This window comes from Polistes fuscatus, unplaced genomic scaffold (assembly GCF_010416935.1).
Source record: "Polistes fuscatus isolate 324 unplaced genomic scaffold, CU_Pfus_HIC Scaffold7, whole genome shotgun sequence".
Lineage (NCBI taxonomy): Eukaryota > Metazoa > Arthropoda > Insecta > Hymenoptera > Vespidae > Polistes > Polistes fuscatus.
The window spans coordinates 9,487,846-9,502,150 of record NW_025113151.1 but is presented as its reverse complement, the minus strand read 5'-3'; the positions used below and the strand labels follow the sequence as shown (position 1 = coordinate 9,502,150).

Below are 14,305 nucleotides of genomic sequence, written 5' to 3'. Positions count from 1 at the left end.
CTTACTGTTAATTTCGGAATTTCAAAAATTCTAGCATCATCTGTAACAGTTCCAACAATGACTGCAATACAATTTTCATGTCCAGGCTTCTTCATAAATCTAACAACACGTGCTAATGAAATTGGAGGACGATGAATCTTACTCATAAACAGTCGTTTCAGAATTATTTGATTGAATTTTGAGTTTGTTCTACGTGCCAAGAATCGGTAGAGCTGGAATACAAAAATTATTTTTATTTATACACTATATTATGACGTACTATGTATGCATGTGTCAACTAATATAATTGCCTTTTCTTTTAAACGAAAAGACAGAATAGGAAAGCTGACTAATTTCTATAGCGAATTTACAAAATTGAATTAGTCTATATTTGCTAAGACTAACACAGAGTGCTATTCGCAATAACCTTACGGATAACATAACCTTACTTCTGAAAAAGTAGTGTAAAGGTTTTACAAAAAATATAAAACTCCGGTTAGAGCCTTAACACAAGAAATTGGTGAAACTCTTCTCGACAAAAACCAATAAAAAGAATGACTTACTTTTACAAGAAGCCGTAAATAAACATCTTGCGATTTCGGTTCTGTTCGTCGAACCTTTCTATCGTGTTTGTGGTTAATATCGATACCCTGGAATAAGAATAGTTATCGTTTAATTAAGTTTTCTTATTCTGCATCTGCAGAAGAATTATATTTTGTTTCGATTTTTGCACAAATGAGACATTTTGTTTGATTTTTTTAAGGATAGAAAATTTTCACATTATCTCACCATTTTAACAATCCGGAAAAGAAAGCATGCTCAGACGTATCTTGAACTAAAATGAAACAACGTACGATATAGAGGGCGCTTAAGACGAACTTTTAAAATTATGATTTACTTGTAAACTTTAATAATATAAATTTTATTTTTTGGATAACTTAATCGTATGTTAAGAAGTACAATTTACAATATTTAAAAATTTTATGAATCAAATTAATTGAAAGGACTGAATTTACAATCGTAAATAAAATAGTTCAGTTGCGCACTCTATAGTATATTTTATACACTATTGATTTATATGTATGTGTTACCATTAATCTGTATAATTCGGTCAATTCATGAAATAACTAGACTTATTTAAGAAAGTATTTAAAAAGAATTCTATTATATACTTCAATTAGTTGTTTTGGGAAATAATTAAGTAAAATATGATTTCACGGAAGACGAGTATTTAAAGTATGAAATTATTGTATTAATTATGTAATACATTTATCTGTAACTTCACATTATAATTACTAAATGATGAAATATTTAAAAAATAAAGTAAACATCAATTTATTTGTCGATTTATACCACATGCGTATCAAACGCTTCGAGATTTCTTTGATGTGTTTCTTTTATTATACTTCTTAAATGTGCTACTAATTATGATAGTGTACTAAGTAAAATAATTTAAAAAATGAATTTTATGATTTATTGTATATTACAATTATTTAAATTAGAATGTGTAACGGCATTAGCCATCATCACACCTTTGACACAACTTCGATGAATTACTGAAAAAAATTAGATTATAAAGCAATCTAGTTTGGAGTTAAAATTCAATTGTTCCAATTTTTGAAGATTATTTTAAACTCAATAGAGAATCCAAGTCTACAAGTCAACATTTATATGAATGTTTACTTATTATAAAATCTTGCGCCCACATAACTGATGACACATTTAAAGTTTACTTCTTATAGCCGCAACTACGCCTACGGCCTCTGGCTCTTTCAAATTTTCTACCCTTTGAACGTACTAAGGGTTTTGTATGCGAGTGTGGAACACCTGGTGCCAATCCAAAGTGTTTCACAGCTTCGCATGCATTACGTCTACCTTGCATCAAAACTGTTTTTTTCCCAAGAGGGGCACGAAGAGCTAACTGATCAAAAGTAATTATTTCACCACCAGCTTTCAAGATGCGGCCTCTAGCTTTTTCAGTAATACGTAGTGCGCAAACCTAAGATACACACACACACAAAGTAAATATATATTATTAATTAAATTCTAGATAAATAAGCTATATATATATATATATATGTGTAAATTTCGATGGCTATATGTATTGTACAAATCTTACTGTTAATTTCGGAATTTCAAAAATTCTAGCATCATCTGTAACAGTTCCAACAATGACTGCAATACAATTTTCATGTCCAGGCTTCTTCATAAATCTAACAACACGTGCTAATGAAATTGGAGGACGATGAATCTTACTCATAAACAGACGTTTCAGAATGATTTGATTGAATTTTGAATTTGTTCTACGTGCCAAGAATCGGTAGAGCTGGAATACAAAAATTATTTTCATTTATACACTATATTATGACGTACTATGTATGCATGTGTCAACTAATATAATTGCCTTTTCTTTTAAACGAAAAGACAGAATAGGAAAGCTGACTAATTTCTATAGCGAATTTACAAAATTGAATTAGTCTATATTTGCTAAGACTAACACAGAGTGCTATTCGCAATAACCTTACGGATAACATAACCTTACTTCTAAAAAAGTAGTGTTAAGGTTTTACAAAAAATATAAAACTCCGGTTAGAGCCTTAACACAAGAAATTGGTGAAACTCTTCTCGACAAAAACTAATAAAAAGAATGACTTACTTTAAAGAAAAAAGCGAACCTATTTGGATGTTCATTCGTGTAAATAAATGCGTCTACTTAATTTCGTTAAAGAAAATGAAATAATAAATATTTATTTGATATTCACAGGATGGTATGATGATTAATCTAATGTTCGGCGCGCATTGTCCACAATTGATCAAAATGTTAACCACGGAATTTCAAAAAATTCAAAATGGAGATGAACCGGAGTAAGTTTGTATTACGTTTTTTATATTAATATCTTATTTTTATTTATCTTTAAATTACAGATTCTGTATATCTGTAAACGAATGTAGTCCAGAAGAAAATACACGAATGCGCGTAGCCGAAGAAGCTCGAATAACTAAGGAAGCAGAAAAGAAAGCTCAAAAAGGTATTTGCAGAAGCATTGGTATCGTTATTGAAATTAAATTAATTTTTTATTATTAATATTTATTTACGCCTATAATGAATCTTTTATAGAAGCAGAAACTAAAGCAAAATACGAAGCAGAAATGAATCATTTAACTAATTCGTTAATTGATGAAACTTGTCTCTTATTGTATCCATGGATATTTAAAGACGAAGAAGGCCATAAAAGAGATAAAAAATGTTGCCCACCGTACGTGGAATTAGTTGAAGAAATCTTACCAGGAAATTATATTATTGAACAGGAAATACGAAAGCGATTGAACGAAGATATTCTTGATAAAATGTTTCACGAGGTTCTTTTATTGAACTTATTTTCTTTTCAACTTTGATATTTGTTTTGTGTGTCACAAATCACAATTAAATAATTTCTTCTTTTTAGTCTGATTATGTACTCACGGATCGTGCAAGACAATTGATTTTAGACGGTAAATGTATGCTTATGCGTTTAAGAAAAAATGAATCTACAAATGAAATGGACATTCATCAGCATTTGATTACTTTACTGTTTGGAGAACCAGTGTTACCTTCAGCATATCAGTGCTTCACGGACGAGATGTAATACATAAATCATTCTTAATAAGGAACAACTATATTTTAACTCTTTCTTGCCGTAATGGTTATTTATCTCGAATTTCGACAGAAAAAAGTAAATTTTACAAGTAATATTGAATGTTTATGATAAAAAGATTATTTGTTTAATAGCTATTGTGGTCGACATCGACCAGCTGTAATATCAGCGGAAATGGAAAATGATCCATTTCCTATTGTCTGGACTCCACCTAATGCTAGAAACAAGGCAACTGTATTTCGTTTGATTTTTAGTAAATATACAGATACTACATATCCAGTAAGTAAGTATACAATTTCAAATAATTTAATATCAAAGAAATTAATTTAACCATTACGGAAAATTTTATAGTATGAAGATAAGACAAAAAACGAACCAATAATTATTTTCAAATACGACAGTACGAGGAAGAACGAGTTGAAAATGGTTTTGGAAATGTACAACGATGAAGTCGTAGATTTTGGAGTTTTTGAGTGTGATAAACTTTCAAATATTAAGTTGATAGCAAAATCAATTGAAGATTTCGAGTCTAATACTGAAGAAAAAACAGGGTATATTTTCAAAGATTAAACATTATATACTAAAAACTATATAAAAAAAAATGAAAACTAAAAGATTTCATATTTTTCTGTACAGTTATGAAGTATTTATATGTACTGTAAAAAAGGTAGGACGCGAAGCCTTTTTAGCATTTGCTGGCATTGGTCCATTTTATGTTAGTGATAATCATGAAAGTGCAAACGAAGAATCGAAATTATATTTTCCAAGTGTTAGTGCATTGGAAGAAATACAGTCTGATGATGAAGATAAAGTAGAAGAAGTAATAGATGATGCAGTGACAATAGAAAATATTAATTAAATTATTGTGAAAAGGGAAAAGATAAAAAAATATGAAAACGTGTAAAACCAGCATTTATTTCTTATAACCACAACTACGCCTACGGCCTCTGGCTCTTTCAAATTTTCTACCCTTTGAACGTACTAAGGGTTTTGTATGCGAGTGTGGAACACCTGGTGCCAATCCAAAGTGTTTCACAGCTTCGCGTGCATTACGTCTACCTTGCATCAAAACTGTTTTTTTCCCAAGAGGGGCACGAAGAGCTAACTGATCAAAAGTAATTATTTCGCCACCAGCTTTCAAGATGCGGCCTCTAGCTTTTTCAGTAATACGTAGTGCGCAAACCTAAGATACACACACACAAAGTAAATATATTATTAATTAAATTCTAGATAAATAAGCTATATATATATATATGTGTAAATTTCGATGGCTATATGTATTGTACAAATCTTACTGTTAATTTCGGAATTTCAAAAATTCTAGCATCATCTGTAACAGTTCCAACAATGACTGCAATACAATTTTCATGTCCAGGCTTCTTCATAAATCTAACAACACGTGCTAATGAAATTGGAGGACGATGAATCTTACTCATAAACAGTCGTTTCAGAATTATTTGATTGAATTTTGAGTTTGTTCTACGTGCCAAGAATCGGTAGAGCTGGAATACAAAAATTATTTTTATTTATACACTATATTATGACGTACTATGTATGCATGTGTCAACTAATATAATTGCCTTTTCTTTTAAACGAAAAGACAGAATAGGAAAGCTGACTAATTTCTATAGCGAATTTACAAAATTGAATTAGTCTATATTTGCTAAGACTAACACAGAGTGCTATTCGCAATAACCTTACGGATAACATAACCTTACTTCTGAAAAAGTAGTGTAAAGGTTTTACAAAAAATATAAAACTCCGGTTAGAGCCTTAACACAAGAAATTGGTGAAACTCTTCTCGACAAAAACCAATAAAAAGAATGACTTACTTTTACAAGAAGCCGTAAATAAACATCTTGCGATTTCGGTTCTGTTCGTCGAACCTTTCTATCGTGTTTGTGGTTAATATCGATACCCTGGAATAAGAATAGTTATCGTTTAATTAAGTTTTCTTATTCTGCATCTGCAGAAGAATTATATTTTGTTTCGATTTTTGCACAAATGAGACATTTTGTTTGATTTTTTTAAGGATAGAAAATTTTCACATTATCTCACCATTTTAACAATCCGGAAAAGAAAGCATGCTCAGACGTATCTTGAACTAAAATGAAACAACGTACGATATAGAGGGCGCTTAAGACGAACTTTTAAAATTATGATTTACTTGTAAACTTTAATAATATAAATTTTATTTTTTGGATAACTTAATCGTATGTTAAGAAGTACAATTTACAATATTTAAAAATTTTATGAATCAAATTAATTGAAAGGACTGAATTTACAATCGTAAATAAAATAGTTCAGTTGCGCACTCTATAGTATATTTTATACACTATTGATTTATATGTATGTGTTACCATTAATCTGTATAATTCGGTCAATTCATGAAATAACTAGACTTATTTAAGAAAGTATTTAAAAAGAATTCTATTATATACTTCAATTAGTTGTTTTGGGAAATAATTAAGTAAAATATGATTTCACGGAAGACGAGTATTTAAAGTATGAAATTATTGTATTAATTATGTAATACATTTATCTGTAACTTCACATTATAATTACTAAATGATGAAATATTTAAAAAATAAAGTAAACATCAATTTATTTGTCGATTTATACCACATGCGTATCAAACGCTTCGAGATTTCTTTGATGTGTTTCTTTTATTATACTTCTTAAATGTGCTACTAATTATGATAGTGTACTAAGTAAAATAATTTAAAAAATGAATTTTATGATTTATTGTATATTACAATTATTTAAATTAGAATGTGTAACGGCATTAGCCATCATCACACCTTTGACACAACTTCGATGAATTACTGAAAAAAATTAGATTATAAAGCAATCTAGTTTGGAGTTAAAATTCAATTGTTCCAATTTTTGAAGATTATTTTAAACTCAATAGAGAATCCAAGTCTACAAGTCAACATTTATATGAATGTTTACTTATTATAAAATCTTGCGCCCACATAACTGATGACACATTTAAAGTTTACTTCTTATAGCCGCAACTACGCCTACGGCCTCTGGCTCTTTCAAATTTTCTACCCTTTGAACGTACTAAGGGTTTTGTATGCGAGTGTGGAACACCTGGTGCCAATCCAAAGTGTTTCACAGCTTCGCATGCATTACGTCTACCTTGCATCAAAACTGTTTTTTTCCCAAGAGGGGCACGAAGAGCTAACTGATCAAAAGTAATTATTTCACCACCAGCTTTCAAGATGCGGCCTCTAGCTTTTTCAGTAATACGTAGTGCGCAAACCTAAGATACACACACACACAAAGTAAATATATATTATTAATTAAATTCTAGATAAATAAGCTATATATATATATATATATGTGTAAATTTCGATGGCTATATGTATTGTACAAATCTTACTGTTAATTTCGGAATTTCAAAAATTCTAGCATCATCTGTAACAGTTCCAACAATGACTGCAATACAATTTTCATGTCCAGGCTTCTTCATAAATCTAACAACACGTGCTAATGAAATTGGAGGACGATGAATCTTACTCATAAACAGACGTTTCAGAATGATTTGATTGAATTTTGAATTTGTTCTACGTGCCAAGAATCGGTAGAGCTGGAATACAAAAATTATTTTCATTTATACACTATATTATGACGTACTATGTATGCATGTGTCAACTAATATAATTGCCTTTTCTTTTAAACGAAAAGACAGAATAGGAAAGCTGACTAATTTCTATAGCGAATTTACAAAATTGAATTAGTCTATATTTGCTAAGACTAACACAGAGTGCTATTCGCAATAACCTTACGGATAACATAACCTTACTTCTGAAAAAGTAGTGTTAAGGTTTTACAAAAAATATAAAACTCCGGTTAGAGCCTTAACACAAGAAATTGGTGAAACTCTTCTCGACAAAAACTAATAAAAAGAATGACTTACTTTAAAGAAAAAAGCGAACCTATTTGGATGTTCATTCGTGTAAATAAATGCGTCTACTTAATTTCGTTAAAGAAAATGAAATAATAAATATTTATTTTGATATTCACAGGATGGTATGATGATTAATCTAATGTTCGGCGCGCATTGTCCACAATTGATCAAAATGTTAACCACGGAATTTCAAAAAATTCAAAATGGAGATGAACCGGAGTAAGTTTGTATTACGTTTTTTATATTAATATCTTATTTTTATTTATCTTTAAATTACAGATTCTGTATATCTGTAAACGAATGTAGTCCAGAAGAAAATACACGAATGCGCGTAGCCGAAGAAGCTCGAATAACTAAGGAAGCAGAAAAGAAAGCTCAAAAAGGTATTTGCAGAAGCATTGGTATCGTTATTGAAATTAAATTAATTTTTTATTATTAATATTTATTTACGCCTATAATGAATCTTTTATAGAAGCAGAAACTAAAGCAAAATACGAAGCAGAAATGAATCATTTAACTAATTCGTTAATTGATGAAACTTGTCTCTTATTGTATCCATGGATATTTAAAGACGAAGAAGGCCATAAAAGAGATAAAAAATGTTGCCCACCGTACGTGGAATTAGTTGAAGAAATCTTACCAGGAAATTATATTATTGAACAGGAAATACGAAAGCGATTGAACGAAGATATTCTTGATAAAATGTTTCACGAGGTTCTTTTATTGAACTTATTTTCTTTTCAACTTTGATATTTGTTTTGTGTGTCACAAATCACAATTAAATAATTTCTTCTTTTTAGTCTGATTATGTACTCACGGATCGTGCAAGACAATTGATTTTAGACGGTAAATGTATGCTTATGCGTTTAAGAAAAAATGAATCTACAAATGAAATGGACATTCATCAGCATTTGATTACTTTACTGTTTGGAGAACCAGTGTTACCTTCAGCATATCAGTGCTTCACGGACGAGATGTAATACATAAATCATTCTTAATAAGGAACAACTATATTTTAACTCTTTCTTGCCGTAATGGTTATTTATCTCGAATTTCGACAGAAAAAAGTAAATTTTACAAGTAATATTGAATGTTTATGATAAAAAGATTATTTGTTTAATAGCTATTGTGGTCGACATCGACCAGCTGTAATATCAGCGGAAATGGAAAATGATCCATTTCCTATTGTCTGGACTCCACCTAATGCTAGAAACAAGGCAACTGTATTTCGTTTGATTTTTAGTAAATATACAGATACTACATATCCAGTAAGTAAGTATACAATTTCAAATAATTTAATATCAAAGAAATTAATTTAACCATTACGGAAAATTTTATAGTATGAAGATAAGACAAAAAACGAACCAATAATTATTTTCAAATACGACAGTACGAGGAAGAACGAGTTGAAAATGGTTTTGGAAATGTACAACGATGAAGTCGTAGATTTTGGAGTTTTTGAGTGTGATAAACTTTCAAATATTAAGTTGATAGCAAAATCAATTGAAGATTTCGAGTCTAATACTGAAGAAAAAACAGGGTATATTTTCAAAGATTAAACATTATATACTAAAAACTATATAAAAAAAAATATGAAAACTAAAAGATTTCATATTTTTCTGTACAGTTATGAAGTATTTATATGTACTGTAAAAAAGGTAGGACGCGAAGCCTTTTTAGCATTTGCTGGCATTGGTCCATTTTATGTTAGTGATAATCATGAAAGTGCAAACGAAGAATCGAAATTATATTTTCCAAGTGTTAGTGCATTGGAAGAAATACAGTCTGATGATGAAGATAAAGTAGAAGAAGTAATAGATGATGCAGTGACAATAGAAAATATTAATTAAATTATTGTGAAAAGGGAAAAGATAAAAAAAATATGAAAACGTGTAAAACCAGCATTTATTTCTTATAACCACAACTACGCCTACGGCCTCTGGCTCTTTCAAATTTTCTACCCTTTGAACGTACTAAGGGTTTTGTATGCGAGTGTGGAACACCTGGTGCCAATCCAAAGTGTTTCACAGCTTCGCGTGCATTACGTCTACCTTGCATCAAAACTGTTTTTTTCCCAAGAGGGGCACGAAGAGCTAACTGATCAAAAGTAATTATTTCGCCACCAGCTTTCAAGATGCGGCCTCTAGCTTTTTCAGTAATACGTAGTGCGCAAACCTAAGATACACACACACACAAAGTAAATATATATTATTAATTAAATTCTAGATAAATAAGCTATATATATATATATATGTGTAAATTTCGATGGCTATATGTATTGTACAAATCTTACTGTTAATTTCGGAATTTCAAAAATTCTAGCATCATCTGTAACAGTTCCAACAATGACTGCAATACAATTTTCATGTCCAGGCTTCTTCATAAATCTAACAACACGTGCTAATGAAATTGGAGGACGATGAATCTTACTCATAAACAGTCGTTTCAGAATTATTTGATTGAATTTTGAGTTTGTTCTACGTGCCAAGAATCGGTAGAGCTGGAATACAAAAATTATTTTTATTTATACACTATATTATGACGTACTATGTATGCATGTGTCAACTAATATAATTGCCTTTTCTTTTAAACGAAAAGACAGAATAGGAAAGCTGACTAATTTCTATAGCGAATTTACAAAATTGAATTAGTCTATATTTGCTAAGACTAACACAGAGTGCTATTCGCAATAACCTTACGGATAACATAACCTTACTTCTGAAAAAGTAGTGTAAAGGTTTTACAAAAAATATAAAACTCCGGTTAGAGCCTTAACACAAGAAATTGGTGAAACTCTTCTCGACAAAAACCAATAAAAAGAATGACTTACTTTTACAAGAAGCCGTAAATAAACATCTTGCGATTTCGGTTCTGTTCGTCGAACCTTTCTATCGTGTTTGTGGTTAATATCGATACCCTGGAATAAGAATAGTTATCGTTTAATTAAGTTTTCTTATTCTGCATCTGCAGAAGAATTATATTTTGTTTCGATTTTTGCACAAATGAGACATTTTGTTTGATTTTTTTAAGGATAGAAAATTTTCACATTATCTCACCATTTTAACAATCCGGAAAAGAAAGCATGCTCAGACGTATCTTGAACTAAAATGAAACAACGTACGATATAGAGGGCGCTTAAGACGAACTTTTAAAATTATGATTTACTTGTAAACTTTAATAATATAAATTTTATTTTTTGGATAACTTAATCGTATGTTAAGAAGTACAATTTACAATATTTAAAAATTTTATGAATCAAATTAATTGAAAGGACTGAATTTACAATCGTAAATAAAATAGTTCAGTTGCGCACTCTATAGTATATTTTATACACTATTGATTTATATGTATGTGTTACCATTAATCTGTATAATTCGGTCAATTCATGAAATAACTAGACTTATTTAAGAAAGTATTTAAAAAGAATTCTATTATATACTTCAATTAGTTGTTTTGGGAAATAATTAAGTAAAATATGATTTCACGGAAGACGAGTATTTAAAGTATGAAATTATTGTATTAATTATGTAATACATTTATCTGTAACTTCACATTATAATTACTAAATGATGAAATATTTAAAAAATAAAGTAAACATCAATTTATTTGTCGATTTATACCACATGCGTATCAAACGCTTCGAGATTTCTTTGATGTGTTTCTTTTATTATACTTCTTAAATGTGCTACTAATTATGATAGTGTACTAAGTAAAATAATTTAAAAAATGAATTTTATGATTTATTGTATATTACAATTATTTAAATTAGAATGTGTAACGGCATTAGCCATCATCACACCTTTGACACAACTTCGATGAATTACTGAAAAAAATTAGATTATAAAGCAATCTAGTTTGGAGTTAAAATTCAATTGTTCCAATTTTTGAAGATTATTTTAAACTCAATAGAGAATCCAAGTCTACAAGTCAACATTTATATGAATGTTTACTTATTATAAAATCTTGCGCCCACATAACTGATGACACATTTAAAGTTTACTTCTTATAGCCGCAACTACGCCTACGGCCTCTGGCTCTTTCAAATTTTCTACCCTTTGAACGTACTAAGGGTTTTGTATGCGAGTGTGGAACACCTGGTGCCAATCCAAAGTGTTTCACAGCTTCGCGTGCATTACGTCTACCTTGCATCAAAACTGTTTTTTTCCCAAGAGGGGCACGAAGAGCTAACTGATCAAAAGTAATTATTTCACCACCAGCTTTCAAGATGCGGCCTCTAGCTTTTTCAGTAATACGTAGTGCGCAAACCTAAGATACACACACACACAAAGTAAATATATATATTAATTAAATTCTAGATAAATAAGCTATATATATATATATATATGTGTAAATTTCGATGGCTATATGTATTGTACAAATCTTACTGTTAATTTCGGAATTTCAAAAATTCTAGCATCATCTGTAACAGTTCCAACAATGACTGCAATACAATTTTCATGTCCAGGCTTCTTCATAAATCTAACAACACGTGCTAATGAAATTGGAGGACGATGAATCTTACTCATAAACAGACGTTTCAGAATGATTTGATTGAATTTTGAATTTGTTCTACGTGCCAAGAATCGGTAGAGCTGGAATACAAAAATTATTTTCATTTATACACTATATTATGACGTACTATGTATGCATGTGTCAACTAATATAATTGCCTTTTCTTTTAAACGAAAAGACAGAATAGGAAAGCTGACTAATTTCTATAGCGAATTTACAAAATTGAATTAGTCTATATTTGCTAAGACTAACACAGAGTGCTATTCGCAATAACCTTACGGATAACATAACCTTACTTCTAAAAAAGTAGTGTTAAGGTTTTACAAAAAATATAAAACTCCGGTTAGAGCCTTAACACAAGAAATTGGTGAAACTCTTCTCGACAAAAACTAATAAAAAGAATGACTTACTTTAAAGAAAAAAGCGAACCTATTTGGATGTTCATTCGTGTAAATAAATGCGTCTACTTAATTTCGTTAAAGAAAATGAAATAATAAATATTTATTTGATATTCACAGGATGGTATGATGATTAATCTAATGTTCGGCGCGCATTGTCCACAATTGATCAAAATGTTAACCACGGAATTTCAAAAAATTCAAAATGGAGATGAACCGGAGTAAGTTTGTATTACGTTTTTTATATTAATATCTTATTTTTATTTATCTTTAAATTACAGATTCTGTATATCTGTAAACGAATGTAGTCCAGAAGAAAATACACGAATGCGCGTAGCCGAAGAAGCTCGAATAACTAAGGAAGCAGAAAAGAAAGCTCAAAAAGGTATTTGCAGAAGCATTGGTATCGTTATTGAAATTAAATTAATTTTTTATTATTAATATTTATTTACGCCTATAATGAATCTTTTATAGAAGCAGAAACTAAAGCAAAATACGAAGCAGAAATGAATCATTTAACTAATTCGTTAATTGATGAAACTTGTCTCTTATTGTATCCATGGATATTTAAAGACGAAGAAGGCCATAAAAGAGATAAAAAATGTTGCCCACCGTACGTGGAATTAGTTGAAGAAATCTTACCAGGAAATTATATTATTGAACAGGAAATACGAAAGCGATTGAACGAAGATATTCTTGATAAAATGTTTCACGAGGTTCTTTTATTGAACTTATTTTCTTTTCAACTTTGATATTTGTTTTGTGTGTCACAAATCACAATTAAATAATTTCTTCTTTTTAGTCTGATTATGTACTCACGGATCGTGCAAGACAATTGATTTTAGACGGTAAATGTATGCTTATGCGTTTAAGAAAAAATGAATCTACAAATGAAATGGACATTCATCAGCATTTGATTACTTTACTGTTTGGAGAACCAGTGTTACCTTCAGCATATCAGTGCTTCACGGACGAGATGTAATACATAAATCATTCTTAATAAGGAACAACTATATTTTAACTCTTTCTTGCCGTAATGGTTATTTATCTCGAATTTCGACAGAAAAAAGTAAATTTTACAAGTAATATTGAATGTTTATGATAAAAAGATTATTTGTTTAATAGCTATTGTGGTCGACATCGACCAGCTGTAATATCAGCGGAAATGGAAAATGATCCATTTCCTATTGTCTGGACTCCACCTAATGCTAGAAACAAGGCAACTGTATTTCGTTTGATTTTTAGTAAATATACAGATACTACATATCCAGTAAGTAAGTATACAATTTCAAATAATTTAATATCAAAGAAATTAATTTAACCATTACGGAAAATTTTATAGTATGAAGATAAGACAAAAAACGAACCAATAATTATTTTCAAATACGACAGTACGAGGAAGAACGAGTTGAAAATGGTTTTGGAAATGTACAACGATGAAGTCGTAGATTTTGGAGTTTTTGAGTGTGATAAACTTTCAAATATTAAGTTGATAGCAAAATCAATTGAAGATTTCGAGTCTAATACTGAAGAAAAAACAGGGTATATTTTCAAAGATTAAACATTATATACTAAAAACTATATAAAAAAAAATATGAAAACTAAAAGATTTCATATTTTTCTGTACAGTTATGAAGTATTTATATGTACTGTAAAAAAGGTAGGACGCGAAGCCTTTTTAGCATTTGCTGGCATTGGTCCATTTTATGTTAGTGATAATCATGAAAGTGCAAACGAAGAATCGAAATTATATTTTCCAAGTGTTAGTGCATTGGAAGAAATACAGTCTGATGATGAAGATAAAGTAGAAGAAGTAATAGATGATGCAGTGACAATAGAAAATATTAATTAAATTATTGTGAAAA

The 14,305-nt window shown here is 29.7% G+C and overlaps 4 protein-coding genes across 18 annotated transcripts in view; 3 read left to right on the top strand and 1 right to left on the bottom strand.

Annotated features, from left to right (window-relative positions):
• The window catches only part of LOC122523838 (60S ribosomal protein L18), a 28,913-nt gene that overhangs the window by 3,481 nt on the left and 11,127 nt on the right, over positions 1–14,305 (bottom strand). For 2 of the 8 annotated variants that reach the window (XM_043645741.1, XM_043645742.1), the window contains exons 8-13: positions 11,916–12,122; positions 9,824–10,030; positions 7,003–7,209; positions 4,910–5,116; positions 2,099–2,305; positions 6–212 (exon numbers count right to left, since the gene is read on the bottom strand). In XM_043645741.1, coding sequence (XP_043501676.1) covers positions 6–212; positions 2,099–2,305; positions 4,910–5,116; positions 7,003–7,209; positions 9,824–10,030; positions 11,916–12,122 — 1,242 coding nt within the window. Of the gene's footprint in view, positions 1–5; positions 213–542; positions 630–768; positions 832–1,430; positions 1,979–2,098; positions 2,306–4,509; positions 4,798–4,909; positions 5,117–5,446; positions 5,534–5,672; positions 5,736–6,334; positions 6,883–7,002; positions 7,210–9,417; positions 9,706–9,823; positions 10,031–10,360; positions 10,448–10,586; positions 10,650–11,248; positions 11,797–11,915; positions 12,123–14,305 lie in introns of those variants that run through there. The other 6 variants (XM_043645743.1, XM_043645752.1, XM_043645744.1 and 3 more) reach the window with 6 other exon arrangements.
• LOC122523846 lies at positions 175–4,486 on the top strand. Of its 3 annotated transcripts, none has more exons than XM_043645772.1 (9): positions 175–522; positions 2,616–2,674; positions 2,744–2,844; positions 2,905–3,008; positions 3,098–3,339; positions 3,426–3,601; positions 3,749–3,893; positions 3,966–4,165; positions 4,251–4,486. In XM_043645772.1, exons 2-9 carry the CDS (start codon positions 2,627–2,629, stop codon positions 4,471–4,473), a joined length of 1,239 nt encoding a protein of 412 aa, XP_043501707.1. In that variant the 5' UTR covers positions 175–522; positions 2,616–2,626; the 3' UTR covers positions 4,474–4,486. The 3 variants fall into 3 exon arrangements, with proteins under 3 accessions (XP_043501707.1, XP_043501706.1, XP_043501708.1); XM_043645771.1 differs by lacking the exon at positions 175–522 and adding an exon at positions 2,209–2,299 and having other exon boundaries at positions 2,404–2,674; XM_043645773.1 differs by lacking the exons at positions 175–522; positions 2,616–2,674 and adding an exon at positions 2,212–2,299.
• Positions 5,079–9,393, top strand: LOC122523844. Of its 4 annotated transcripts, none has more exons than XM_043645764.1 (9): positions 5,079–5,426; positions 7,520–7,578; positions 7,649–7,749; positions 7,810–7,913; positions 8,003–8,244; positions 8,331–8,506; positions 8,654–8,798; positions 8,871–9,070; positions 9,158–9,393. In XM_043645764.1, exons 2-9 carry the CDS (start codon positions 7,531–7,533, stop codon positions 9,378–9,380), a joined length of 1,239 nt encoding a protein of 412 aa, XP_043501699.1. In that variant the 5' UTR covers positions 5,079–5,426; positions 7,520–7,530; the 3' UTR covers positions 9,381–9,393. The 4 variants fall into 4 exon arrangements, with proteins under 4 accessions (XP_043501699.1, XP_043501698.1, XP_043501700.1 ...); XM_043645763.1 differs by lacking the exon at positions 5,079–5,426 and adding an exon at positions 7,113–7,203 and having other exon boundaries at positions 7,308–7,578; XM_043645765.1 differs by lacking the exons at positions 5,079–5,426; positions 7,520–7,578 and adding an exon at positions 7,116–7,203.
• LOC122523849 lies at positions 9,993–14,305 on the top strand. 3 transcript variants are annotated; one of them, XM_043645781.1, is made up of 9 exons: positions 9,993–10,340; positions 12,433–12,491; positions 12,561–12,661; positions 12,722–12,825; positions 12,915–13,156; positions 13,243–13,418; positions 13,566–13,710; positions 13,783–13,982; positions 14,070–14,305. In XM_043645781.1, exons 2-9 carry the CDS (start codon positions 12,444–12,446, stop codon positions 14,290–14,292), a joined length of 1,239 nt encoding a protein of 412 aa, XP_043501716.1. In that variant the 5' UTR covers positions 9,993–10,340; positions 12,433–12,443; the 3' UTR covers positions 14,293–14,305. The 3 variants fall into 3 exon arrangements, with proteins under 3 accessions (XP_043501716.1, XP_043501715.1, XP_043501717.1); XM_043645780.1 differs by lacking the exon at positions 9,993–10,340 and adding an exon at positions 12,026–12,116 and having other exon boundaries at positions 12,221–12,491; XM_043645782.1 differs by lacking the exons at positions 9,993–10,340; positions 12,433–12,491 and adding an exon at positions 12,029–12,116.

Coding starts and splice junctions, on each gene's coding strand:
- LOC122523846 (XM_043645772.1), top strand. CDS start 2,627: ATGACTTACTTTAAAGAAAAAAGCGAACCTATTTGGATGTTCATTCGT. Junction 2,675..2,743: donor CTATTTGGATGTTCATTCGT/GTAAATAAATGC, acceptor TGATATTCACAG/GATGGTATGATGATTAATCT. Junction 3,894..3,965: donor ATACAGATACTACATATCCA/GTAAGTAAGTAT, acceptor AAAATTTTATAG/TATGAAGATAAGACAAAAAA.
- LOC122523844 (XM_043645764.1), top strand. CDS start 7,531: ATGACTTACTTTAAAGAAAAAAGCGAACCTATTTGGATGTTCATTCGT. Junction 7,750..7,809: donor CAAAATGGAGATGAACCGGA/GTAAGTTTGTAT, acceptor TTTAAATTACAG/ATTCTGTATATCTGTAAACG. Junction 8,507..8,653: donor CAGTGCTTCACGGACGAGAT/GTAATACATAAA, acceptor TTTGTTTAATAG/CTATTGTGGTCGACATCGAC.
- LOC122523849 (XM_043645781.1), top strand. CDS start 12,444: ATGACTTACTTTAAAGAAAAAAGCGAACCTATTTGGATGTTCATTCGT. Junction 12,492..12,560: donor CTATTTGGATGTTCATTCGT/GTAAATAAATGC, acceptor TGATATTCACAG/GATGGTATGATGATTAATCT. Junction 12,826..12,914: donor AGAAAAGAAAGCTCAAAAAG/GTATTTGCAGAA, acceptor AATCTTTTATAG/AAGCAGAAACTAAAGCAAAA.